This window comes from Scomber scombrus, chromosome 18 (assembly GCF_963691925.1).
Source record: "Scomber scombrus chromosome 18, fScoSco1.1, whole genome shotgun sequence".
In the NCBI taxonomy this organism is placed as follows: domain Eukaryota; kingdom Metazoa; phylum Chordata; class Actinopteri; order Scombriformes; family Scombridae; genus Scomber; species Scomber scombrus.
This window is the reverse complement of record NC_084987.1, coordinates 23540610-23561564: the sequence shown is the minus strand read 5'-3', so window position 1 is coordinate 23561564 and position 20955 is coordinate 23540610. Positions and strand designations below refer to the sequence as shown.

The 20955-nt window shown below is 37.4% G+C and overlaps 1 protein-coding gene across 1 annotated transcript; it reads left to right on the top strand.

Moving 5' to 3' along the window:
- The first annotated feature begins 7416 nt into the window (after positions 1-7416).
- On the top strand, positions 7417-20734 carry pih1d1 (PIH1 domain containing 1). The gene is made up of 11 exons (XM_062439422.1): positions 7417-7472; positions 11378-11487; positions 13456-13513; positions 13600-13788; positions 16515-16576; positions 18816-18897; positions 19078-19174; positions 19654-19680; positions 19868-19946; positions 20331-20474; positions 20620-20734. Exons 2-11 carry the CDS (start codon positions 11410-11412, stop codon positions 20653-20655), a joined length of 852 nt encoding a protein of 283 aa, XP_062295406.1. The 5' UTR covers positions 7417-7472; positions 11378-11409; the 3' UTR covers positions 20656-20734.
- The last annotated feature ends 221 nt before the right edge of the window (positions 20735-20955 follow it).

Below are 20955 nucleotides of genomic sequence, written 5' to 3'. Positions count from 1 at the left end.
TGTAAAGTAATAAGTATGTGCGTATTCCATGTAATAATATATCAATTAATATTACACGGTAAGAGTTATTTGTAACCATTAATTGGCAAAGTGTTGTTTGTGGCCCACAAATCCCCAATGATTTTCATATTTGGCACACTTGCCAAAGAAGTTGAATAGCCATATTCTACATCAAAGTGCAAGGAAATGTCAACGTGCATTTGGATCTTGCAAAGATCATGTTACCCAGTCTGTGACATGCAATGGCATGGCAGAGGGGTTATATGCCAACGGACTTACTGAGGAATCAATTGTTCTGACAGGAACAGACAAAAGTTCCATTTTGTTGCATGTTGTAGTAGAAGATTTATCAAATGAATCCCTTTGAAACAGCAACATTTCTATTACTGCCAGTATGCCCAGACACTGCTCCCAACTGAAGACATCCAGTCTGGCAATATGGGTGGCAAATGAACACTGACATTGCATAACCCCTATGCCGGACTATGTCTGAACCATCTACAAGACCACACACACGCATTACCTAATGGATACATGTAAACACTGTATCTGCACAAGCGCCACATCAATGGGCTCCTCCATGGACTGGTGCAACATGATAATTGGGAGTCACGTTACATAACCAGGTTCTTAGTTCAGTTTATGCCAGAAAACAAACACGCAAAGACACTGATTTACCTTTTGTTTATCCAGATTTTCAAAAAATGTTTGTATTACGCTGCATTCCATTAACCTTGGAAGTTGGAAGTCGGACCTGGGAATGACGTCACACTCAAGTCTGAATTGTTGCAGTTTAGAAGTCAGAAAACCAGTTTCTAGCCAGTTTTTTTCATCCGCTCAGTATTTAGGTTATAGACGGAAAAGTACATTAATTTCCAGAATTTAGAAATATTTATATTTATATTTGTCTGTTGGGCCTATGGACTATGGGCCTCATGTGAGAACCATATATTTGTTCTCAAGATGCACATAGGCCGACCAGTGATTTAAGAACATTTGTGACTTTCATCATTTTTCTCATACTTTGAATTTTCTCTAAGGTGTGGATGAAATGTACGAGTCCAGACCTAAACCCTTTAATTTACTGTTCTGAATTAATTTGAAGTTTAAATATGATTTTGAAATTAACATAAATAAGATATAAGTAAAGTAAAATAAACTTCTGTTTTACCATATTATCATCATCATGGCTGCCAATGTACTGAAAGGTTTTGAGATTTTATGATTTTTATGGCCACATTTTGCTCGCCAGTAGTTGTGAAACTTCTCTTACTCCAACAGCTGCCTCTTTGTCCACCTGCAGCTCTCTGTCCACTTTCATCTTGTGTTGCAGTTGACAGTGTAACATCAGCTGTGTGCTATAATTGTTGTAACCCATCACGGACTGCTTTGCTTTATAAAGAGTTTTTTGAATCATCTAACTTCATGTCAAAGCATTTCCTCTTTATTTCTGTTACAGTGCAGAGCTGGTGTATTTTCTAATTGCTTGGTGCGTCCTACTGTCAGTCCTAAATTTGTGTTTGTCTTCTGATTTCTGAAAGCACTACTTGAAGCTGTGCTGTGTTTTTACTCTTTGGCAACTTTTTTCTTGATGAAACTTGCCTACAAACTGAGTGGAACATGGAATTTACTATGACAGTTTTATGGACATGAATTATGTGAATGATCTCACAAGCACACACTTCCTCATGTACAGGTGACATTCTTCAGATTGAAACTAACTATTTAAATTCCAAGCAGGTAAGAGAGTCTGTTCAATCTAGCTTGGAGAAGTCTTGACTTTTAGGATAAAAATACCAAAGTGTTGCTGCTTGAGGCTCATTGCCTTGTCCCTCTCTGGAACACTGGAAAACGGATGTGAAGAGCTGTAAGATTCTTGCTCAAACACATAATTTGATTTTCAATTGGCATAACAAAGCTCATTTCTTGATGAGGCCCAGGATGGTGGTGTCATTAGCATACTTAATGATGATGGTGTTTTCCTGGGTGGAGACAGGTCAGCATAGGTGATCCTGTGCTGATTGTGAGCTCTGCAGACACCCTCCTTCCTTTCCATCAATTGAGACTAAGCTATGCTGAGGGGGGGGGGGGGGGGGGCTGCAACCCTGGCAGCACCCCCCTTCCTGAACCAATGCATAAGGTGACTCCTTATAGTACAGCTGTCTCCCTGGGGCGCTGTCACATTCCTGAAGTTTGTTTGAAACATAAGATGTGAGAACAAGGAGGAACAGCACACAGCAGTCACTTACAATGTATGAATTTGAGTGCCTGCATGTTTCTTAAATGCAGGCTTGGGTAGTAACGGATTACATGTGACGGCGTTACGTAATTAGGATACAAAAAAAAGGTAACTATATTCCGCTAGGCTACAGTTACAGAAAAAAAAGACGTAATCTAATTACAGGTACATTTAGGAAAATGGGGATCATTTAGCAGGATTACAATTTTAAAGGAAAAAATATACTATTATGCACTGTTAAAGTACCAAACTAAACCGAGCAGATACGAGAGGGAAATTAACTCACTTATCCACCAAGGTCTGAGTAGAGGATGATAGCATGACGCGTGCAGGTGTGCAGAGCGGGTGCACGTACACACACTTCACACACACACACATTGAACTTAAAAACTGGCAGGGAGAGATAGCAGCTCTCCACCTGTATGATACGTGTTCAGACCTGACAGTGTGTCACTGGTCGCAGAACACCAGTCAAAGACAACTCGGACTCAGCGGGCGAGGTGGTGTTTCATCAGAGGCTTTGCCTTAGCATGTTGAATGTAACAGCACTTTGAATTGCGCAGTATCTGCACCACGCTATCTGCTCCGTTTTATGGACCACGCCCCAAAAGATTTTTGCGCTAATCTGCAGCTGATAGCAACAATGCTGGCTGTATGTCACAGCTGGCTGCAGCTGCGTTCAGCAGTCGAAACGATAAGTGAGTCTCCAAACTGAGACAAAGGGTGTGCGCATTTACGCACGCTGTACAGCAGTAGTAACTTCATTAACACGGTGATCTGACGGTGATTAATATTCTGCTGCGCATCTACACAGATCAGCTGTTACACATAGACTCAGGTTTATAAAGTGGGATTGTTTATAATAAAGCAGACGTTATGAATGAATCCTGGGTCCCATCAGAGCTGTCAGGACATTTTTATTTTTCAGTAGCTGAAATTATTTTAAGTAGCCCAAAGTCTGACTGAAGATTTCCGTTATATCATTAAATATCAATTTGATATCATTCAAAAGAGAGAGAGAGCAAAGTTAACATCAACTCTTTGAACACACTGACATCTCCACCCCAACTGCTTGTGGCAATTTGCACTGGTCTTTGTCAATTAGATGGTTTTATTTGCATAGAAAGTGGCCATGTTGCGCCGAATATGCCCTATGTCTTTATTATTGTATATTTGGTATTGCAGTAATCCCAATGTAATGGAAAGTAATCGAGTTATATTACTTTACTATTGTGGTACTTGGATAAAGTTACTGACTACATTTTTTAAAACCTTCTTAAATGACAGAGAGAATACAACACAAGCCAGCAGGATTGTTTTGGGTTTCAGTCAGTTTTGAGTTTAGGTGTGAATCCCAGGGGTAAGATGGAGGTGGATGAGTTTTGAAAAAGCAACAGGCATTAAGGACAAATAACTTGGCAATATCATGGTTGCCAAATGTCATGTTCACCAGTTTGGAGAACGCTGAGAAAACGTCCGTTAAGTGGAGTTTTGATGGAGTAGAATGATCAGGATCAGTGACAGATGATCATATCAGTTACTCAGAAAGGCTTTTTTCCCCAAACCCCAATATGGATACAGTTCATTTGTGTGTATATATATGATTTGGAGATATGTGGTAAATGTGGAGTTGAGATATGTGATAGGCTGGGTTGAGGTGTGGGAGTGTTGTGAGGCAAGCAGACTGTCCAAAGAGAAACCTGACAGGAATGGAGAGAATGTAAATAGGCCTATTCGGGAAACAATTAGGAGACATGACGAATATTGTTTTTACAGAATATAAGATTAAGTTAGTTATTGTTATTCCTGGCCATGCTCATCATGGCCAGGAATAACAATAATTAACTTAATCTAATTTAACTGTGCCGCTTACTGTGCCGCTGAGACAGAAAGGGAATCTGAGGGGATGTAGAAATAGAGATAAGTGCAAGGGGTCGCTGAAAAAATGAGGGTAGATAGGATAATTTAGTCTTATTTCCAGTCCAGTAGAGGGTGGTAAAGCAATATTTTGAATGCAAACTGAAGAAGAAGAAGAAGAAGAAGAAGAAGACTTTCTGTATACTTGATAATTTGCCTAATCAAAAGGCTATTAAAACGCTAAATATCTGTACCCATTACAACATTTTTATTTAATGTAACTACCCCTGGCTCATCTGTTATCTGATGTCTTTCTTGTATACTGTTCATTGTATACTGTATGTATGCTCTTTTTGCAATAAAAAAAGAGAGGAAAAAAAGAAGAAGAAGAAGAAGAAGAAGAAGAAGAAGAAGAAGAAGAAGAAGGAGAAGAAGAAGCATGAATGCATGATAAGTTGTAGTGGTGCAGTGATCTGGTATGAATGTCCAGAAACTATTGTACATTAATTTTGGCATTGCACATTTGTGAAGATATTCTGGCAAAAGCCTTTGACTAAAATGTAATTTAATTCAATTTGGAAGAATGTATTGTTTGATATCATGGAAAATAACACAGAAATATCATCATTTGTACATTATTATTATTATTATTATTATTATTATTATTATTATTATTATTATTATGACCAAATTCCATATCCATAAATGTAAATGTACAGGTAAGAAACCATACTTATACTTTATTGCATTTAGCATGGAGATCAAACAATACATTCATTTAATTTAATCTAGGGTGACCAGACGTCCCCGATTTCCGGGGACCGTCCCCGTTTTGGGTGACCTGTCCCTGGTCAAAGCTGTCCCCGATTTTGACACTGAATGGGGGTGAAATGCGCGCAGACTCAAACACCAATTATTACGGTAGCCATTTAACGCATCGCGAGAGAAGACGTCGTATGACGTACAGACGTTATCAGGACGTACGACGACCAGACGCAGCAGCGTCAACAACAACAATTTTAGAGGCGGCAAAAAGGAAAGAAAAGAAGACCAGCGGCCGTGATAAATGGTATGTTGTGTATGAACTTATTTATTTTATGTGAATTGGCAATAGACTTGGCTGTGTGTGTGTGTGTGTGTGTGTGTGTGTGTGTGTGTGTGTGTGTGTGTGTGTGTGTGTGTCTGTGTGTGTGTGTGTGAGAAGTGATGTAACGTTAAAGTAAGTATGATTGTTTATCTGAACTGAAGACCTAACGTAACTTTATAAAAGTCAGTGGACGTTAACATTATGACAATGTTCTATATCTGTCATTAATGAAGCTGTAACGTTAACGTTAGCATGACATTACCAGGTGATGACATTTTATGTGGCTCTGTTTTGGAAGAGGGGGAGGTGGAAGACTGCTTTGGTAACATATGATTTTCCTGTAGGCATAGGGACATGAGACTCTGTTAAAAATAATTAATTAATTAATAATAAGTCAATGGTTGATAGTTGTGTGTGTTAGGCTAACTGCTGTATTTTGTGTCGGGCTGTGTGGGTAACCAATGATTGTAGTAGTTATAAATGCAGACCATCTGATTAGCTAATGCTTTGAGTCACTGTTTTGTATGCCACTGTTGTTAGTAAAGGTGTAACTTGTTATATTAGATTACCATGAGATTACAATATTATCTCTATGTTGCTCTGTTGTAGATTAGGGAGAAGACAAGTATAGGAGAGACTGATAGTAAAGAGTGAAGGAGAGAAGAGGAAAAGAGCAGGAGAACAGTGTGGAAAGGCAGAAATAAAGAAGTAAATAACAGAGTGATGAGTGACTTTTGTGGGTGCATTTTATAAATGTAGGTTTTGATTTTAATTCAGTAGTAAACTATTACTATTGGCTCTGTTCTTACAGTTTTTCTCATGTTCTCCTCTGTTCTTATTCTACCCAGGCTCTTGAGGCGGAGGTGGATGAATGAGGGGATCATGGTAATGTCACCCATTTTTTTTATTGCCACCTTTTGTGTCATAAATATCAGTTCAGTATTCAGTTGTGAGTAGAAACTTTTGACCAAAAAATCCATCCTAACTCAAGCTAACAAGACTCATCCAACTGGATGGTTGGACTCCATCCAACCATCCATCCTCAGTGGATGGATGGTTGGTGATGTCACCCATTTGTTCTTTGTTTGATTGCAACCTTTTGTGTACAGCCTTCTTACTAGAGATGTGTTTTCTTGTTGTGACTTTTTTGCACTATTTGGGCCAGGCCCACAGTTTCCAGTGGCACACATTATGTGATCCACTTACATCTTTTTTATGTTTTGACTTGGTAATTATTATTAATTACATCTTGATGATATTTACTAACTATGGTCTGGCAGCTGTCTTTGCACATGACACTTAACTTTGGAAGAGAGATGTTTTTTTCTCATGTATTATTCTATATTTGTTTTATTGACACTGCTGTGCGCTACTGATACATTATATGTGTGGCTGCTGACATTATGATTTATTAACCTGGTCCTTTTGTGTAATAAAAGCTGGTTAAAATACATGAAAAAGTACTTCTCCCCATTTTTTATTTCATAATTATAATATTTAATGATTTTTCACCACTGCATTGAAAATGTCCCCGATTTTCATTTCAGAAATCTGGTCACCTTAATCCTCCCTAAAACCAAAAGTAATTAAAACTGTGACACACTGTGCTATGTTAACCTTTACATACTGTTCATATTCTGACTCATAATTAGTCTCTACAGCAATTCACATTCATAAATCCCCATCAGTCATTAATACATATTTGATTAATCGTATGGGGGGGGGGCGCTATCTTAACTACTTACTACAAACTAATATGTTATAGTCCAGGAGAACATGATTCTTAATTATTATTATTAATAAACACAAATTTGTACATTTGCATATTTAAAAAATGTATTGGCCGCACAAATGTTATTACTATTGTATTTACTAATGTATTTTATTTCCATTTGTGTATATTTCGGGTCACAATAGCTAGTCTGGCAAAAAAGAAAATGTGTATAAGTTGTTTTTTCAGCTCTTAAATGGGTCAAATTTGACCCTGAACAGTATGTAAGGATTAAAATCTGTATATAGATCCCCATCCCCCTAGCTAATTTCTAGTTTTAATATATACATTTCTTCTTACATATACATTTACTTTTCTTTGTATTTGTTATATGTACCCAGAATGTAGTCGCCCCCCGTTTTTATCAAAAAAATAAATGCAAGAGAAATAGTAGTAGTGGTAGTGGTAGTGGTAATTTGTTGCGCTTTTATTCTGAAAGCTTCGAGCGGATGTTGTTGCGTAGGAAACCGGGGTTACGCGTGTCGTTTGTCTGCACGTACCGGTGCCGGGTGGGAAAGGTAAACACACTTTATATTTACGTGTTTCTAGGGGTCTACTGTGTCTAAACACACAGTAGACATAACAGGGAAGACATTTATTTATTTGAAGCCAGTCGGCTGGAATATGCGGCTCTAGGAAGCTAAGGCTAAGCTAACAGCTCTAACTGCTAGAGACATGTAAACTGATACTTTTATTTGCTACCGCCAATATCTTTGAGCTCTAATGGGGAAAGCTGGAGTGTACAGTGCCTGTTTTCGTACTCTAAACAGCCATACTTCAGCTATGTAGCCAAGGTGGGGCTAATATCTGTAACTGAACTGTAACTTAGGTCCTGAGCATGGTGTCGCGCATGCGTGTTGAAGAGTAAATAAATGAATAATGATAGTCAGCTAGTCTATTCACATTTTGATGTTATTTTTGTCATGTTGTACAGTGAATTGCACACAAAAAACAGCCTTAAGCCCTGTTCTCCTTTATAAACAGGAGGTGACGTATAGTGTTGGAAAGAAGTGAATATAGTTAGATTTTAATGAAAGAGGGCATTGAGACTTGGGTAAAGTTAGAAAGAGATTGGCAGATTCGAACTTCAGCGATCAATAGCTCACAAACGAAACATTGTTAAAACATAAAAAATGCCTCTTTCCTATCGTGGTAAGGTAGACTATTGACTACAAACTAATTTTCGCCAAAACGAGTCGTCATCCAGGCTGCAGGAAATATATTGCTCTCTATGCGCTGCGGGCGGAGAGGCTAGCGCTTAGGGACCGTCTACAAAGTGCAGTACCAAAACGAAAAATATTCAATATCTCCACTTTTATTCACTGTAGTCTCACCAAATTCACTCCACACACCAACGGTCACCCGATAATCACACTACAACAGTTATTGTTACAAAATGTGCTTCTGTCTAATACTTCAATATCATCACTGTCATGTGCTGTCGTTCCATTGATTTCCCTTCAATAGCATCAATATTATACACAGTAGTCTTCACTATATTCACTCCACACAACAAGGGTCACCTGATAATCATACTACAACAGTTATTTCAGAAAAACGACCCTTGTCGTGTAGCATGATTTGGGTCATCCTACATTGTATAATATTAACGATATTGAAGATTTTTGAATATAAAAAATCTCCAAAATTATATCAAAACTAATTTCCCCAAAATAAATGTTGTAGTATAATTATCAGGTGACCCTTGTTGTGTAGCATGATTTTGGTCATCCTACACTGTATAATATTAACACTATTGATGATATTTCAAAATAAAATTCCCCAAAAATATGTAAACTTTTTTTTTTCCTGAAATAACTGTTGTAGTATGATTATAAGGTGACCATTGTTGTGTAGCATGATTTTGGTGAGTATACAGTGTATAATATTAACGCTATTGACAATTTTTCACAATAAAATTCTCCAAAAATATGCAAAAACACATTTTTCAGAAATAACTGTTGTAGTACGATTATCAGGTGACCCTTGTTGTGTAGCATGATTTTGGTCATCCTACACTGTATAATATTAACGCTATTGACGATTTTTCAAAATAAAATTCCCCAAAAATATGCAAAAACAAATTTTTCTGAAATAACTGTTGTAGTACGATTATCAGGTGACCCTTGTCGTGTAGCATGATTTGGGTCATCCTACATTGTATAATATTAACGATATTGAAGATTTTTGAATATAAAAAATCTCCAAAATTATATCAAAACTAATTTCCCCAAAATAAATGTTGTAGTATAATTATCAGGTGACCCTTGTTGTGTAGCATGATTTTGGTCATCCTACACTGTATAATATTAACACTATTGACGATATTTCAAAATAAAATTCCCCAAAAATATGCAAACTTTTTTTTCCTGAAATAACTGTTGTAGTATGATTATAAGGTGACCATTGTTGTGTAGCATGATTTTGGTGAGTATACAGTGTATAATATTAACACTATTGATGATTTTTCACAATAAAATTCCCCAAAAATATGCAAAAAGATTTTTTATGAAATAACTGTTGTAGTGTGATTATCAGGTGACCGTTGATGTGTGGAGTGAATTTGGTGAGACTACAGTGAATAGTTTTGCTTTGGTACTGCACTTTGTAGACGGTCCCTAAGCGCTCGCCTCTCTGCCCGCAGCGCATAGAGAGCAATATATTTCCTGCAGCCTGGATGACGACTCGTTTTGGCGAAAATTAGTTTGTAGTCAATAGTCTACCTTACCACGATAGGAAAGAGGCATTTTTTATGTTTTAACAATGTTTCGTTTATGAGCTATTGATCGCTGAAGTTCGAATCTGCCAATCTCTTTCTAACTTTACCCAAATGGCATTGAGTTGCACTTTGGGAAATGTAGGCTCCAGTGTCTTTTGGTGCTTGACCCACAGTGACTATGACCCTGTTTACAGGTCAGTGACAAATAAGGAATGGCAAGATGAGCAATTATAAAATATCGTTAAAATGGTTTTAAAAGCAGCATCAGGTTTGTTAAAATGTTCATTTTGTATTTTTGTTGGTTTTATGTCATTTGAAATGATATTTGCACCATTTTTTTTAACCAAAAGTAAGACTGAATGCTCCTGAAAATGTCAAATGGTGTAACCACAAAAGAATGATACATATTTAATGATTTATTAATTAAACAAATAATTATTTCATTTTTTAAAAATGTAAATGGTTCCTAATTGACAGGATTCCCCAGATTAAATGTAATGTTTTGAACAATTGTATTCCATTACCTTTATTTAACCCTTAAGTACCGTTCATATTCTGACTCATAATTAGTCTCTATACCAATTCACATTCATAAATTCCCCGTCATGTTTAATTAATCCTTAATGAAGCTGTCAGAGAGCAAGCAGAGCGTATTCTGTTTATTTATGGAGAAAAAGACTATTTTATGGTCCAGGAGAACATTTTATACAATATAAAGAATAAAACATGTTTGAATGGTTTTATTTTTTTAAAATGTTGTATGTTTGCATATTACAAAAATGTGTATCAGTTGCACACATTTTTAAAAAAGAAAAGAAAAAAAAAAGTTAGACCCTATTTGTACTACTGTAGAAGTTTGATAACAATCCAGGGATTATTAGTGGAGTAATTTACGAGATACTCTGGTGGGTCCGTTAGCGCCTGTACTAAGCCATTCGGCTGATGGCTCTTACTCCACCAGTTTGCGACAAAATGAAAAAAAAAACGGAGTGGGTGGTTAGATAAACGTCATGGTGCATATGGCGCTAGGTCGTAATTACGCCAAACCATCGCTTTAATGCTGTCCACTTGTGATCAGACCACTTGAAATGCATGTTTATGCCAGGTGTAAACAGGGTCTAACAGTCAGGATATCTCTACATCTGCTGCTTTGAGTTTGAGCCCTCTTTTCTGGAAAGTGCCCTAACCCTCAAAAAGTTAAAAGTACAAAAACCAGATCACTGGATTACTCTTTAAATGGAGTGGAATTGATTCTTGCTGTGCCCTACAAATGATCCGGCCCCTGAATTTGGAAGCGGTTCATATTCAAAGGTTATCCTTTTTACTGTGCATGTAGGGACTATATTTAAGTAAGCGTGAGAGTGACCCACCAGAGTATCTCGTAAATTACTCCACTAATAATCCCTGGATTGTTATCAAACTTCTACAGTAGTACAAATAGGGTCTAACCTTTTTTTTCTTTTCATTGTCAACAAACAACTTGACAATGACCCTTTCCCAGGCTCTAAGTACAAATACAGCCAAATTCCTTTGGCGGTATTTGTACTTAGAGCCTGGGAAAGGGTCATTGTCAAGTTGTTTGTTTTCTATGATGTTTGTTTGATGTGAGGCAGTACGACCCTCTCACATCACAGGGAGTCATTTCTGAAACTCAACAATAAAAAAATAAATCATTAATTGTTCAATTTCTTTTTTTGTTTATAGGATTCATTGACTGATTTCTGCCTGCAGCCACGATGACAGACTCCTCACTCCTCAACTCAGAGATGGAGTTACAGCAGCAAGAGGAGCTGTACCAACAGCTGCTTTTACAGGTAACTTTGCATTCATGTTAATTAGGTTAAAGTGAGACTATGTATGATTTTCTTTTTTACAGTGATCATTGTGACCACAAGTTACATTTACAGGACGTTAAAAATAAAACCTTACCAATATATCAGACTGGCTGATATTGGCCTATCATAGATATATTGGTAATATATCGGTATCAGCATGTATGTTGTCTGATATGCACCAACAATTTTTTAAAGTTATATAGGCAGCATTTTATCTATATTTGATCCTTTTTCTTAATTCAAGTTTAATACTGTAAGAACTGATAAATAAGACACACCTTTGAAATGATTTTTTTTTTTTTTCATTTAAAGGTGGGGTGCGTCTCATACAGTAGTAACATGAAGAGAGAGGTTGGATCTTGATTTGGTTATAGGTCTATAAAGGGCCATCCACACTAAGAGTGATAATAACTGTAACTATAAAGATAACAATGTGAGCATCCACACTTATGAACGATAACGTCCTGTAAAAAGCGATGTCAAGCACCTGCTGTACGTTCCAGCTGTGTCAGCAGCTAATGAAATGGATATTGATGACTCTATACTGCTGTATGTTGTACAGAGAAATAAAAAGAAAGGGTTCACAGGCGGGTGCTGATTCAGTGTGTTGCTCAGAAGTATTTCAGACACTAGTTGCTGTGATGTTTTATTGAGCTGTGACAGAGACAAAGACTATGAGCACAGATCTGAAGTCTAATAGATTCACTAACTTTGTTGTTGTTCCACTGGATGGAACAGAGGATGATGCTTTGTTAGACTCTGGGACTGACACAGAGTCTGAGGACGGTGAGCTTGGTGAGCCTTAATGCAATTTAGGTGCAATATTTGCACACAGCGACAGTTTGTGGGACTCGAGTGAGCATACAGCTACACACTGTCTCAAATATGTAAAGTTACTGTGTTTTTTTAAAAGGTTTGATTGAAACTCAGCCTAATCTGAACTCAGTCTGAGTTAACATACTGGTCCAGTTCAGTTTAGCACATCAGTACTGGATTATTAACCTGACACATTGTTAATATAAGTAATAATAATAATAGGTGTGATTTATATAGCGCCTTTCACAAACCCAAGGCCGCTTTACAAAAGATATAACAAACAAACAAATAAACAAACAAACAAACAAACAAACAAAACAAAACAACGCGTTGGTGCGTTGGAGGTGGAGGATCTTTCTCTGTACTTTTCCAAAATGTATACTGGCCTCAGAGTGAACTGGGTCAGTATCAAAAACAATAGATCTCGAGCCAGGAAGGAATTGTAGCTAAAGCTACAGCGACAGAAAGCTGCACACTTGGCGTTGCATAGAAAAAGACTGACTCCGGATAAAGATCCGAACATCTTTGAAACATCTTTTATTTCCTGTCACTGAGAAGCACAGCTGACGCCAACAACTTCCTGAGTTGATTTCTGTCTGGAACCAATCATCTATACACACTGTTAATGTTAAGGACAAGTATAACAAGGTATTTCCTCATCTTCATGAATGGTTAATCAGGCATCACTGGAATATTAATGGATTATAAAGTTTAAGACTGTACGACATTTTTGGCACACATTCTCTGTAAATTTCCACAACTCACTCTGTGCTCAATGCTGGGAAAAAAATAGCCTAAGGCCATTGTGATTATTAGGCTCTCAGCAAATAAGAACAAGGTTACCAACTGTCAAAAATTAGATTTATTTATCATGAACATGACATCAAATTCATTAAATACTTAGAGTTTTGAAAGTTTCTAGCACTGTTACACCATGCATTAATGTGCATTGGTGTTCTGTTGGGGTAGTTTTTCTTTGCTTATCCCTATTTTCCTATCTCTGTCAAGTCCATAATGCTTTACAGACACTGCAAAACCCCCCTTAAACCACAAGTCCTTGAATGTAAATGTAAATAAATGTAATTGAATACATGTGACACTTCCGATTGTGTCTGCTTGTGATCTTTGTAGACAATGGGAAACATGCAGACTGAAAATCCAGACTCCAAAGTAATCCGACCACAGCCTGGTAAGTATCAAATCACAAACATACACATTGTTCACATATATCATTCGTGGTGTATTTTTTCATTTTTCTCCTCTCCCTTCTACCAGGCATGTGTGTAAAGACTGTCTCAGAGTCGGGCATGCAGAAGGTCTTCATTAACATCTGTCAGTCTAACTCGGTCCCACGTCCACCGCACCTGTCCAGAGAGGAACTTGTAGAGCTGCTCCAGTCAGAGGATCCCAGCGGCTACAGAGTTCCCATGACCCTTGGCGAACCACACACAGAAATTGACAACAGTACGTGCCTAATTTCAAAGAAACTTTTTTTTTACTGACAGACGTACAAACAATATAGTAAATATTTGAATGGAAACACATTCTTTTAATGTTTCATGTTGTCTGCACATTCAAAATGAAAAATCCCCTTCCGACAGTGACTAACAAAAACACTGTCAACACGCGCTTACATCCCAGGCCCTCTGTGAAATAACTTGATTTTGATCCAATCAGTCCGATAACATTTGGAAAGTCTAGAACAGCCACACAATTAAATGATTTTATCTACAAGTCTTTTAGTAGAGAACTAACCAGAAATCAGGTGGTCATCTGGCCAGGGCAGGAATGTCAAATCTGGTTTACTTTAATTTGAGTAGGTCGGAGATCTAAACTTCAAATGTCTAAACTCTGGGAGATCTAAACTTTAAGTATCTAAACTCTGGGAGATCTAAACTTTAAGTATCTAAACTCTGGGAGATCTAAACTTCAAATGTCTAAACTCTGGGAGATCTAAACTTTAAGTATCTAAACTCTGGGAGATCTAAACTTTAAATATCTAAACTCTGGGAGATCTAAACTTTAAGTATCTAAACTCTGGGAGATTTAAACTTTAAATATCTAAACTCTGGGAGATCTAAACTTTAAGTATCTAAACTCTGGGAGATCTAAACTTTAAATATCTAAACTCTGGGAGATCTAAACTTTAAGTATCTAAACTCTGGGAGATCTAAACTTTAAATATCTGAACTCTGGGAGATCTAAACTTTAAGTATCTAAACTCTGTGAGATCTAAACCTCTAAATCTAAACGTTTGATTTCTAAACTTCTGAAGATGTGTGGGAAATCTGTATCTCCCACACAGTTCTTTTTATAGTGATGTAAATCTACTCCAATGAAAGAACAAAAAATATGACCATGTCCAAATGCTAACAAATGAATTTGGATGACCATCATAGTCATGTTTAATTTTAATTACAGCGTGACGGAGAAAAGATACTTTTTATGTGTATAATGATACTGTTGATTAAAGAAAAAAAAAAGAAAAGAAAAAAAGGGAACATGGGAAGGAGTTTTGCACCCAAATAAAACATTCAGTACCAGCAGCTTCCACAATGGTTTAGTCACCAGCAGAATGTATTCATCAGCCATGGTAGTATCACTCCTCTTTGTTAAGGCCTGTGTGTTCAGTTTGATTGAGTAATCGTGACACTGAACTCTTGACTCAGGCTCATATTGCTCTTGGCTATGAAGTCATGTAAGGACAGATTGCCAGAAATTACCCAAAGTGATCGTTTAAATGAACACTTGCAGTGGACCCTCTTTACTAAGGTGCTTGTCATTTTGCAGATTTCATAGAAGGGTCATGTCTTTTCAGCTTTAGAATGAACAAGTTAGGCAAACTTAAAGTGACATACACTAGATCAGTGGTCTCCAACCCTGCTCCTGGAGAGCTACTGCCCTGCATGTTTTAGGTGTCTCCTCACTCTAACTCGTTATCAAGCAGCTGAGGCTCGTCAAAGGGCTTGATAACGAGTTGATTATTAGAATCAGGTGTGTTAGAGTGAGGAGATACCTAAAACATGCAGGGCAGTAGCTCTCCAGGAGCAGGGTTGGAGACCACTGCACTAGATGTATCCGGCATGGCAGCACATCCAGGCCAAATACTCCATGTGAATTTCTTTTCTCTCGAGGCTTACGTAGGTTACTGAGAAAAAAGCTGGAAGCTGGAAATCAGTTATTTCAGTAGTTACTTTTGTATGTGTGGTCTTGTGTTGAGTTGGTCTCAATTCCCAGTCCTCAGATAAGAATATGGGAAATGCAAACACAGCATTTTTCACACACTAAAAGCAGTAAAGAGGAAATACTAAAATCACGTTTAGACCTCTTGTGCAAGACTGCGGCTGCATTACAGCTCATATTACATGCAGTTCCCTGGTTTCTACTAGCTGCTGTTTATTTATTGCATGGATCTGTGTTTTAATTCACACCCTGTGTTTTAAAAAGCTGCCATGTTTAGTTATTTTTTCTGGTTTCTTTATTGAAATGTCCACCATTGTGTCAACAGCCAGGAGGCATCCAAAAGATTCATTTGATTGGCCCCGACAGTTTCCCGTGATTGTTTCCTCAAGTAGGGCCTCAAGTACTCCTTAGTCTAAAACAGGCAGTTTGTCCAAGTAAATGTAACCTTTTGCACTGATCGAGTAGATATTTGAATAAATCTCCACTTTCAGGTTTTGCATGGTAAGGGGAAACGTGACTCATATTTACTGTTTCCTTTTGTTCTGTTTTGTTCTCTGATGTTTGTGTTGCATAAAAAATAATAAGAAAATACACATCTCGAGTAGCACACTGTCATTTTAAGTCATGGTTTTGGAATTGAACAAGTGTTATGGTTTGAATTTCATTTTTAACTTTACTTTGCTCCCACTCGTCACACTCTACCTCATCTCATCTTCTTCTTATCTCTTCTGTAACTGTAGAATCACTGTCAGCAAATGGAATTTTAATCCCATTTGCTGACAGTGATAAATGTCTCTCTCTGTCTCTCCCTTTTCCTTCTCAAATTCAGATAAGCTTAGTTGGCATGACAGATCAGAAATCTGTAGTAGTACAGAAGATTACTAATATTGACAGATGGTTACAAAAAATATACAATATGCAATATAATATAAACTAAGCAATCTCTCTCCCCCCCTCTCTCTCTCTCTCTCTCTCTCTCTCTCTCTCTCTCTCTCTCTCTCTCTCAGACTCTAAGGGTTGCACAGCTTACGACGTGGTCATCAATCAGGAGTTCTTCCAGATGTGCCAGGTGTGTTAAAGATGATAGAGCTGTTCAGATTAAAGGTGACATTCAGAAGAGGATTTAAACCCCTGGTGCGTTCTGTATTAGATGAGAAATAGCTTCTGTATTTTTTTCTTCTCAGCCTGATTGAAGATCGTCTTGTGGTCTCTTTGTCCACTCCATTAACATACATGAGGGGGGCAAAATAATAGGAACACCAGTCAATATAATGCACCCCAATACGCCACCACCACTTAGTGGGTGTATATAGATAGATAGATGTAGATAGATAGATATATACTTTATTGTCCCTGCAGAGAAATTTGTCTTGGACTCGCATGTCATTATATAAACAAAAGAAACCTATTGAGTGTTAAGTAATGCATACAGAATGCACCCGGGGTTTAAATCCTCTTCTGACCAACATCTGGAATGTTACCTTTAATCTGAACACTCTTGGGACTCTTTTCTCTTCTCTATCCTGTCATTTATCTTCATCAAAGAGGCATCCCATATCAGTCAGAAATTCCTTGGTTCTTTAAACTCTTGCAATCAGATGTGGTTACTATCCCAGATTGGTAGATAAGTAGATAGGGATAAACATCACCTTAACTGAGGTCAAGGTGCAAACATAGTTCCCAGGATTAACTGACCATACATTCCTAACCTTACATCATGTTTACTCAGCGGCTCAGCTATTTATTAAATCATCTATTGAAACAATTAAAACAAGAATATTGCAAACACATAATACTTACATGAATAGGAAAGACAATTCAAAATGCCACTGTATATTGTTAGGTTTATTGATAGTTTATAGTAGAATTAGACTGTCAGAGTCCTGTTTAACATTTGTGAGCAGGTGTAAATTGTTATAGAATTTTAATGATACATGAATAATTCACATTTATGACATTAAAGGCTACAAATAGTCTTTAATGAGATCATATTTTTTTTTGTATTAAGAGATTTTCTGACCTGATTCATTTTTCATTGATGAAAGAGCAGGCTTGTCATGGAAATTATCACAACACTTAACACAAATATGAAATGATACACAAAACACTGCTGGTTGAAGATTAAAAAAATATTATTATACAACAAGGAGACAGCATACATACAGAGTGACATCAGCTCATCTCAAAGAGTGTGCCTAAACAAGGAAATCATCTGTGATTGATCAAACATCAGCCTATATGATTTTACCCAATAGAATATGTCCATGGAACAGAACATACAGTGCCTATAAAAAGTATTCAGCCCCTTTTATCGCTTTTATAAATTGAATCAATTGAATACATTTTTTTTTTAAAGAGTTTCCAAAAAACAACTTTTTAATGTCAAAGTGAAAACAGATTTCTACAAATCAATGCTAATTTTATTAAAAAATATATAATGTAAAATGAGTAAGACACTTGTGTCTGGAAGGTCCAGTCATTGGTTCATCAGTATTCCTGCTACAATTACACCATGAAGACAAAAGAACTCCAACTCCAAGAAACTCCAAAAAAAGGTTATTGAAAAGTAGAAGTGAGGGGATGGATACAAAAACATTTCCAAGTGGCTGAACATCCCCCGGAGTTCAGTTAAATCCAAGAAATGGAAGGAATATGGCACATGTGTCAATCTGCCTAGAGCCGTCATCACAAACTGAGTGACCATGCAGAAAGGAGACTGGGGAGGGAAGCCACCAACACACCTGTGACTACTCTGAAGGAGTTAAAAGCTTCAGCAGCTAAGGTGGGAGAGACTCTGCATACAACAGCTGTTGCTTTATGGGAGAGTAGCAAAGAGAAAGCCACTGTTGATCTAGTCAAGATTTAACTCATATTAAATCTTGGGAGGCGTGGGAGGCTTGTAAAGATGGAGGGTTTCCAGCAAGTCAATGAACTGAAACATACAGCAAAACCCAGACCTTAATCCAATAGAGAATTTGTGGCTGGAGCTGTTCACGCTTGATCCCTAAGCAACATGACAGAGTTTGGGTCGTTTTGCAAAGAAGAATGGAGAAGAATTGCAGTGTCCAGATGTGCAAACGTCATCGAGACCTGTTATTATTTTTATTATCATCTTCTATTGGGGAAAATGTATATAGGCTGATATGTTTGACCAATCATAGATGATTTCTTTGTTCCGTTAGAAACTACAATAGTTTCTCAAACAATGAGAAACCATTGTCCATTGTTACGTGTTATTCTTTTTTTGTGTGTTTTGTTTTTGTTTATGTTTACCAATAATGAAATGTTTCTTTGTCTGTGTCTTGCAGAAGGATCCCTTGTTCCAGCAGTTTGTTATTCTGGTGTCTCTGGAGGGTTTAGAACATAAATACAACCTGGCGCTAAGTAGAGGTGTGTGTGTGTGTGTGTGTGTGTGTGTGTGTGTGTGTGTGTGTGTGTGTGTGTGTGTGTGTGTGTGTGTGTGTGTGTGTGTGTGTGTGTGTGTGTGAGAGAGTGTGTGTGTCCATAAAATATCTCCTCTGTGTTGGTTGTAGTTGTTGAGTTGGGTTTTTTTGGGGGGGGGTTCTGCAGACTGGAAGGTGCTGAAGAACAGGAAGTTCTTGGGTTCTGTGAGCGAGCAGAACATCCGGACGAAGAGCCGGCCTGTGATTCAAGAGCTGCAGCCTCAGTACGTCCCTCACACTGTCTGTCTGATAGATTAAAAAAAAGATCCGATATAACATACTGACGTTACAGATGGATAACTGTCTTTGCTGAGCTTTAATCTGTCAGGCACACTCTGTTAGCTCATAAAAATGAACTTTAATTGGCCACAAATGATAAAAATGACACCACCTCACCAGTGGCCTTTGCACTGATTTAACTGATGTAGTTTACATCTTGCCTCTAGTTCAGATCTAAAAAAATAAAGGCTTAAATAATAATGAGACTGAGCAGGATAGAAGAGGAAGAAGTAATAAGATTCAATGCTTAAGCTGAATTGGAAATACCTTAATGTTAATGTTCATTTCTCCAAACTTTTGGCTATAAAAATATACATACGGTATATAAACACAGCAGCAGTTTTTTCTAGTGAGGTTACAAAGCCAGATTTGTTTTGAAAGTACTAATTATTTCTTTTTCTCACCTTCTGTGCCTCTCTTACAGGCAGAGCTTCTCTGCTACAGCCAGAAGGTAAGCCCTCATTTTAATTAGCAAACCTGTTACTCTGTCTTCATTTCCTGTTCTGCTTGCCTGTTTTTTTTTTCTTCTATTGTCACATTATGAGGGCATTCCTCTTTCCTTCCTCCCATCCACCTCCTTTCATCACTGCTCTCTTCTTTTTCACAATTCTTGCCGGTCATTTCTTCACCTTCCGCAGACCGGACTTCACTTTGCTTGTGGAGCCTCCTGCTGGCGTCCCTGAATACCTCATCGCAGAAATAAAGCTGCCTGGAGTGGTGAGACATTCACAATACACACATACAGTACGCTGTACACATCAACACTGACACATACTCACAAGTCCCATGAGGGGAAATTTGACCTGCAAGCAAAATTTTAGAGATATTTCTGATGATTTTAATACATCTTTCTGACATACAAAATTCATTCTCATGCAAAGCTACCTAGCTGTTGGATTTAGCTTCATATATACTGCACAAACAAGTGGTATTGATCTTCTCATGTAACTCTTGGCATGAAAGAAGCCAAACTATTCCATTAAATATTGATTCAGTCAGTTTAGATAAAGGCCAGCCTGCACACATGTAGTCAGATAAGGATCTTCATCATGTGTGGTTTGATATGTTAACTTGTCTCGTGGGAACATTTCTCTTGTGCAGACGTCATCTCGCTCTCTGGTTCTGGATGTCGGAGAAGACCGTCTGGTGCTGACGGCTCGGCCCTCGCTCTTCCATCTTGACATCTTCCACCCCTTCCTCATCGACCAGGAGAACAGTGTGGCACAGTACAACAATAGCACTCAGGTACAGAACGCACATATGAAGCATAAACTGTTCTAACACACAGTACAGAATTAATACACAAACTCAACATGCTGAATAATGTAGTAAACAACAAATATATCTATTAACACACTGTACACTTTGTTTTCTTCTCTCTCACTCTCAGATCCTTACAGTCACCATGCCTGTGGTGTCATCATGAAACTACTCAAGTATAATGACCAGTTATTTCTTTATTTGTTGCTGTTAAAGATAAAGCTATTATAATAAAAGTCTTTTTTTATTAAGTTAAATCTCTGTGTTATTTGATTCAAGACTTTGTGATTGACAGTTTTTACCTTTTTCAGACATTTTATTGACCATCAACTAATTGATTCATCAAGAAAATAATCTACTTTAAAAACACATTATTTCAAAAAAAGAAGTTCACAGAACAGTAATCTGAAAAATGTATTGTAATTTAAGGTCCACTCTCTTGTCTTTTCTGATGCTTACATCCAAA